At 38.9% G+C, this 8,237-nt stretch overlaps 1 protein-coding gene across 1 annotated transcript in view; it reads left to right on the top strand.

Annotated features, from left to right (window-relative positions):
• plppr4a (phospholipid phosphatase related 4a) overlaps positions 1-7,757 on the top strand; it is a 24,537-nt gene extending 16,780 nt beyond the window's left edge. Inside the window, 6 exon segments of the mRNA XM_016493266.1 lie at positions 1,631-1,760; positions 2,021-2,216; positions 4,625-4,682; positions 4,816-4,989; positions 6,062-6,148; positions 6,150-7,757. Coding sequence (XP_016348752.1) covers positions 1,631-1,760; positions 2,021-2,216; positions 4,625-4,682; positions 4,816-4,989; positions 6,062-6,148; positions 6,150-6,401 — 897 coding nt within the window. The 3' untranslated portion in view covers positions 6,402-7,757.
• Positions 7,758-8,237: the final 480 nt, after the last annotated feature.

Genomic DNA, 8,237 nt, shown 5'->3' with positions numbered 1-8,237 from the left:
TAGATATGTGGGGGCATGTTAGAACGAGCCGTTTTAGGTAGGTGTGGCTGACTCTTAACTTTTATAAAGAATATCTCTTTGGATTTGAGACTTTAGTCTTTGCAACTTTACAGATCTTCTTTATGCACCAAGAGCTTGTAACACTCCAAAGAGAAAGGAAAAATTGAAATCGCATCATATGACCCCTTGACAGCAAGGAGTGCAATGTGCACAATACTCTTTAAATTAAACTGCAGATCACATGTTATGAGAAAATATTTTTAGTGAGAACAATGATCAATGATGCACATTTACTTCGATATTATGGCAAACTGCTGGATTTGGTGGTCGAACGGTCCATTGTCCGATTTAAATAGGTCCAGTGATAATAGCTTACTGTACAACTCGGCGCTGTTTTGGAATTGTGCTCTCGCACTAATTTGCCCTGTTTAGTAAAACTGGCCCTAAATTTAATAATGTCATGTGGTGTATCCAAGTAAAAAGTAATACAATTTTTCAGAAAATTTTTGCAAGACATGAAGTGCATTTTACAAATATCAATTATTAATTCATTAATAATATTACATTTTATTCTTATGAATTTCATTATGCGAGTTTACATTTTTTTATTTTTTTTTTTATCAATAAATCTGAACCAAAAATACAAGCTTTCTGTCATTGCCCCAGTTGTTTATTATATTCACAATGGCTTTCAAAGTTTGTTATTCCAGTGTTGGTCACATCAACATCATCTTAAAATTGCCTCGCTCCACCTATATTCATCAGAGAGCAGAATCGTTTAATGTTTAATGACATTTTTTTTCATCAACTCTCCAGCACGTCGCTTGGGTGTTTTCATCACATTAGGTGCTCCAGAATACTGGCCTAATTAATTTTGCAAGGCGGCTATGCTCATTTGAGTGCTATCACTGTTGGTTATCCTTTGCATTTTGCATTTGTCAGCCACTGTTAATAAGTCTGTGGTTGGTCTGCAGTGAAGCATGGGTACAAATGGCCACCTCAGCCCAAACATTTGATTCATAATTTTGACTTTTGCTCCACGTTTAATCACTCGACAACATTCTCTCAATGCTAAATCACCCAAATAAGTTTTGGGCCTCAGTACTATATGGGTATTATGGCTGAGCCTTTGCTAGCAGGTGGTGTGTGAATGTGTATCCTGCTGGTAGCTCCAGCTGTTATGGTAGTGCCAGCTGCACTCGAGCGCTGCACTTGACTGTAGGTGTGCGGCAAGTGTGATCTCAGGAGGGTTTGATCTTGTTCATCTCTCTCACTCTCTATCTCGTCCTCCACAGCAGATGCCCCCTTCAGAAGCATTTACATATAAATATATGGGTTTCTGCTTTTCATTTACATGGAATTGACTGTTTAGTCATTGCGATAGTGAAGGCCTGGATGACTTTCAAGAAACCCCCTTCCCTCATCAATTTTTTTTTTAGTTTTGGATGAAATCCCTCTCATATGGCTATGAATGGATGGATTAGAGCGATTACTTTAATTACAGTAATGGAGTTGATGTGTCAGTGATTGTATTAGAAATGACCCCTGGAAGCCACTAGAAAGGGGACGGATGGCGGTAAAAAGGGGGTGCTGTGTGTTTGGGTAAACACAGATGACCATCTTTCCACAGATTATGATTGGGGAAGGGATCCTGTACTGCTGCTTGGCCAGAAGAAACATCGCCATCAAAACAGAGGCTAACATAAACGCCGCCGGCTGCAATTTCAACTCTTACATCCGACGAGCTGTGAGATTTGTGGGTGGGTGTACATATTTCTGCTCTTTGTGACTCTATAAAAAGCAATATAGCTTGTATAAATATTATTCGGAATACTCTTTTGATCTTGACTCATTCTGTCTGTTTTATAGTCTTGTACTATATCGAGTTTGCTATTAATAATGAAAGCTCCATCTATTTTATCGCAAGCTTATGAAGTCTTCTTGCTGCTTATGAAATGTTGTATTTGCTTTATATGACTGAGGAAAAAGCTCTGTGCGTATACTTTTGTTTCATTTTCAGGGGTCCATGTGTTTGGCCTGTGCATCACCGCACTCATCACAGATATTATCCAGCTGGCCACAGGATACCACGCCCCCTACTTCCTCACTGTGTGCAAGCCCAACTACACCAGCCTCAACACTTCCTGTGATGAAAACTCTTTCATTGTGGACGACATCTGCTCTGGGCCTGATCCAGCAGCAATCAACTCTGGCAGGTCAGAGAGCGGTATCTGTGTCAGATTGTAGTTCGTCAACATGCATGATCATGCCCAAAAATGGTCTAAATTTGGACCAAGCATTACATACTATTTTATCATTGTGACTATTAAATCAATGTGAAATGGTGTTGTGATGTTGTGAACAAGAAAAAATGTAGGGCAGGATATAATTTTACCCATTGGGAATTGGGGGCATTTTTATCTGAGGAGCAAAGAGAAAACTGACAACACACCGACAGACAAGACAGAGCATGTCATTTTTCGTGTGAAACAAAGTCTCAGCTTTCAAATTTTGTCGTTTTTTAAGAGATTCAAAAAAAATATACCGTTTTGGCTCTTTAATGTGTAGTGACAGACCACAGCGCCTCAGTTCAAGCGACACGTGAAGCGATCATCTCATCTCTGTACTAGTTATATCATGAAATAAACATGAATGAACATTAGAACTGTAACATGTAAGCCAGGACAAGGAGGAGCGAGAATCCAAATGCAAGTACAGGGGTTTATTAAACACAAAAAAAAAAAATAATCCAATCCAAAACCAGGGTACAATCCACATAGAGGAGTCAGGAACATAATCCACATGGAGAAGGCGAAAGTGTAAACCAGAAACACACGTACAGGAAGCAACAACCGACAAACCACAACTGAAGCACAGACCTTATATACATACAGATTTAACAAGCTAATGACGCACAGGTGGAAGTAATCACACAACAATAAGTCCAGGCAAAGGTTTATGGGAAATGTAGTGTGTGATGGAATGGCAAAGGAGTAGTAAGGAGTGCCCTCCAGTGGAGCTCATGGGCACTCCAGCTGGTGATCGTGACAAGAAGGTATCTAAGGTATCTAGGTTTCAATTGCGGAAAGATGTCAATATACACCATTTTTCAAGTTCAAGTCCACTGACGTTAATCTACTCTCCTGTCTGGTTTGTTTGTTAGACAAAAATTGCAGATTCAGCATTATGATTGGTTTAGATCAATCAAAGTCCCTATGAAGGGACAGTTGAGCCATGCTGAATGTGAGTTTGCTAAAACAGTGTAAAAATAGCTGTTTGGCTACTGGTCGACATTATCCAATAGCCTGTGTGGTCCAAGTGATGTCAGCAGAAAAGTAAAGTTGTTTTAGAGGCAGATCAAGTTACTGTTACTAAATATTTGGTAACACTTTATTTTAAGGACCAATTCTCACTATTAACTAGCTGTGTACTAGTATGCATATTACTAGCATATTGGCTGTTTATTAGGACTTATAAGGACTTATTAATGCCTTATTCTGCATGACCATATTTTAGATCTCTTAATCCTACCCCTAAACCTAAACTTAAACTTAACAACTACCTTACTAACTATTAATAAGCAGCAAAGTAGGAATTTATTGAGGGGAAACTCTTAATTAATAGTGATTATGTGTTCCCTATTCTAAAGTGTTACCAAATATTTTGATTAAAGATTATGAAAATACCATTTTTTATAGTAGCATACAACGAGTCAATCACAATAAGATGGTGAACATGCGTTAAGAAAGTAAATAGAGTCCATTTTGATTTAATCTGGTCTGTATAAAAGAAATTTTCTAAAAAGAAAATTCTCAATGGGCTGAGATTTGCCTCCATCTGTGATAATCTGTTTGAAAGTATTTTTGTTTTTTTAGTTCACTCCCACTTCAAATTGAGTTCAAATTGGCAACATTTTTGTACCATTTCAGGATTTCTCATCAAACATCTGCAATTAAAATACCTGTGTCATGCAATGATTCAAGACTGACTTTATGAAAAGCTCACTCTAACTATATACCCAAACAAAGATTATTTGACATTATGGCTGACAAAATTTAAATGGACCTGCTGCACAGCAACTCTACTTACAGTAAAGGTCCCTTATAATATAATATATAATCCCTACTATAAACAGTGTAGGTAAATGTGAAGGCAGCCGAATGAATGTGGCGCTGTCCTCTGGCACATGGCGTTCCTGTAAAACCCACACAGAGTTCAGTCTTGTTGCTTCGCTCACAACCCGGCTGCCCATTCCAGCACACCCACACACATCCATTTGCGCAGCTCTGATTTTTTCATGCACTCTCAATAGCCGTGATTATATGTTATGCAGACATTTTGTATAACGTAAAAATTAGACGTAAAGAGAGTCGGTGTGGCGTGTGTGTGTCCCCAAAGGCTTATGCTTCTGTTACATACATTGAAATGTGTCTCCAGAATATCTAGTTCTTGGAAATAAAAAGCTCTGATCCTGTTTGGCGCAATATATGAGTTAGGGAACTATAGACATGATTATCTGTGGCTTTTCATTCCCATCTGTCCTTTAGCATGGTACACTACCTCAAATGTGTTCAGTGTGAAAACGATCTGAAAATCTAACAAGGCTGTCTGTCTCTCATTACAGGAAGTCCTTCCCATCTCAGCACGCCACTCTGGCAGCTTTTGCGGCTGTGTACATCTCCGTAAGTAATCCACTTGACTCATGGCACAGTTGACTCAAGCGATATCTAACTGCATGCCAAATAATCCAACTGTCCTTTCCACTATAAAGCATTTTCATTCAACTTCAGTCAAAAGGCTGGTCTCCTTCCACAGATGTACTTTAATGCCACTCTGACTGACTCATCTAAGCTCCTGAAGCCACTCCTGGTGTTTTCCTTCATCATCTGTGGCATTATCTGTGGCCTGACTCGCATCATTCAGTTCAAGAACCATGCCGTGGATGTCTACTGTGGCTTTCTCATAGGAGGGGGCATAGCCGTCTACCTGGTGAGTCTTGTTGTTGAGGCTTTCAAAGGCACTGTGTGGATAATAATTAATTTTACATATTCCCATGACAAATCCATATTACTCTATGAAACCTGACTCTGGAAAAGAATCATAGAGAATTAGCGAGGTGCTATAAGACAATGCTGTTTTAATGGAGATAAAAATAGCTTGCACATGCAAATCCCTTGTGGCTTCTTTTCTGCTCTCCACCCACACACACCCCTCACATTCCTCCCACCATTTCTTTCTTTCGCTCTCACTAATTCTCCTTCTTCCCTGCTCAATCTGCTCTTGAGGGCTATGTACACCCTGTGATTTCTAACATCAAAAACAATGCCAAAACTCCTTACATCAGGTCCCGATTTTATTGATTGCTTAGCATAGTGTACGCTAATCAGGTCAAGCAAATTACTATGTAATGCTGTTTGATACTCTGGCTGTGAGTAATATGAGGAAAGCTCTCAAAAGTTAATGTAGGCTTATGATGGACTTTAGTCAATGTAGGCACCATATGTATTATTTTTTGGAGAATGAAAACAAGTCTGTCGATCATTCAACTAATGTTAATGTTGAAAATATATCTTGGCAAAGCAATTACTGGTGACAAAACAAACATGTAAAAATTTGAAAATGTGTTGTGAAACATTACAGGACCTTGAGACAACAATGCTGAAAAAAAAAATCTTCTGGTCAGACTGGTGTGTTGACTGGTTCTAGGGGGGTTTGGGTACTTCACAGATGGTGATGGAGAGACTTTCTGGCTACCCAACTAAAGCTAAGACTGGACTCAACACTCTTAAAGACTGTTTCCATTGACTGGAGAAGATTCTTGCCTTTGACAGTCAGAAATAAGCATAAACCTAATGACTGAGTCAGTCCACAACACAAACCAGCTAAAGACTAGCTTGGCCAGGCTGGGAGACCATATAACAATTTGAATATAATATACAAGTGTCTCTCAAATACTTATTTTCATTTGCAAAAAAATAAATGTCACTATCATGACTAAGATCTATATGGCATCTATTGATTGATGTTGCTGTTTATATTCTGCATTTTTGCACTACCCTAGGGTCTGTATGCAGTTGGAAACTTTAAACCTAGTGAAGACACATCTCTAAAGACACATGTACATCCTCCTCTCCGGCAACCACAGCCACCACAACCTCCACCACAACCATCACCACCACCAACAGAGTATCACCACCATCCGAGTCACACCGGTGGAAGCCAGCAGTGAAGCCACCTCAGAAACTCTCTCCACCACCTCCAGTCGAGACTCCACACTACGCAGGAAAGGCAACATCATCCTGCTGCCCGACAGAGGATCTAGTCCTGATAATGCCAGGAACCTGCCTCACTTTTTCAAACTCTCCCCTACACCCCCCCCCATTTTGACTTTCAAGGAGTGAAAGAACCCTCTTTTCTTACCAATCCTCTAAGAGTTGCCTTGCTCTCTGAACTCTGAAGACTGGAGGCTCTGTTAGGGGACTGCATAGAGCCAGAGATTCTGGACACATGTACATTCCCTGACCGTTAGACACAACTGCACTCTCCAGAACACGTAAGGCAACATTGTGCATTTTCAATCTGCATTCTATAGGCCTCGTTACTATAACATAAGCACAAAATATTAAATTTGAGCCTGTTTGGTAAAGGTGATTGTTTGATTTGCCTATCTCATTCGGATTAGCTTTGTTATCGAATCCATTGTCTTATCGGAATTGTCTGTTGTCTCATGGCAACGTGGGTGCTTTTAAAAACTTTGCAAATTTATATATATTTTCTCAATATAAATATTTGTATGTATACTGGACCATTCAATCACATCTTTTCATGCTTAAGGAGAAAAATGGTTTTCACTATGTTGCTTTTAAATATTTTAGCTGGGCTTTCAATCAGACTCATAGCTTTTAGACAAATAGGAGAATGTTATTGTGACGTTTACAGAGGATTTTAGCAACAATGTATTAACCAAATGGATGTTTTGTTTAGGGGGCTTGTTTAACCATATGCACTGTGTGTTTTAGTGACCATGAATGAGCAATTTTCATTCAAACAGCTGAAAGCGCTCTTTGCTGGCATAGAGACAATACATTTATAGAGACTCAGCCTTTGGCATTGTAATGCAGAGAACAATACATTCTTCAGACATTAATGTCATATTGCCTTTGTGTAATATAAAACTTTTATTTGGTTCCTTAGGCCAATGAGCACTATTTCACTCATATATATTGATTTGCAAGCCCCCGTATTTTGTAGTGTGCTTTGAGCACAGGTATAATTGTATTTTTTTTGGCCCATTGCTGTAAGTTTACAGTGATGTATTGTGCATCATTTTCTTAGTTGTCCCCCCATTTTGCCTGGCAGGATGGGGTTATATAGCTACTGAGGTGCGTTGTCCTCTTTATTTTTAAGAGTGTGGGCATAAACAAATGACTCATACTTCACTGCACATTGCAGAGAAGCATACACAATATGAGAGCAATAGGAAGCCCCCAAAGGTACTATGGGAATTCATTGCTTATTTTTGTAAACATCTAAAAAATACTAATAATCATATTCATAGAGTGCCTCAAAAAGTATTATATGCCTATTAGCTAGTGATAACTTAGCCCCATCTTGCAGTAACTGTACAAAAATGTTGCTGCTGTAATGATTACGGTGCAGAATTGACAGATGTTCAGTTTGCTTTTTGTGACTTTGCTTTAAATATCCACTGTCTGTGCCATCAAATGGCACTGAAGAATAGGCACAGTCACTGCATAATAGTGGTGGGTGGTATGACCAGACATTTATATCACGGTATTTTTCAAAATTATACCGGTTTCACGGTATATGACGGTATTTATTTATTTTTTTCCATGCATGACTGTGTGTAAACCACATTTTCTATTGATTGAGAGAGGAAATAGGCTACTGCAGTAGATTGACTTAGAATGCCCTATTTTACTGTCATGATGAGTGAATATTGTAGAAAAATTCCACTCTAAATAGTGACGAAACACGACCCATTTATACATGTTAACCAGGAGTCACTCTCATTTATAATCGCGACATCGTCTGATAAAATCAACATGAATGCACAGTAGATGCATGTTGAGCGGCAATGCGGTGGTTTTGGCTATATAACTTTTTTGTCTCATGCAGCGCACTGCCTGCGTCTGAGTAACAAAAAAAATTTTGCATTATATTAATAGACGAACTATGCTCATATTTATAATTCCAAACAGTCAGTAAGCGACAGG

This window comes from Sinocyclocheilus anshuiensis, unplaced genomic scaffold (genome assembly GCF_001515605.1).
Source record: "Sinocyclocheilus anshuiensis isolate Anshui unplaced genomic scaffold, SAMN03320099.WGS_v1.1 scaffold1472, whole genome shotgun sequence".
Lineage (NCBI taxonomy): Eukaryota > Metazoa > Chordata > Actinopteri > Cypriniformes > Cyprinidae > Sinocyclocheilus > Sinocyclocheilus anshuiensis.
The sequence above is the reverse complement of the archived record's forward strand: the minus strand, read 5'-3'. Positions and strand labels throughout refer to the sequence as shown.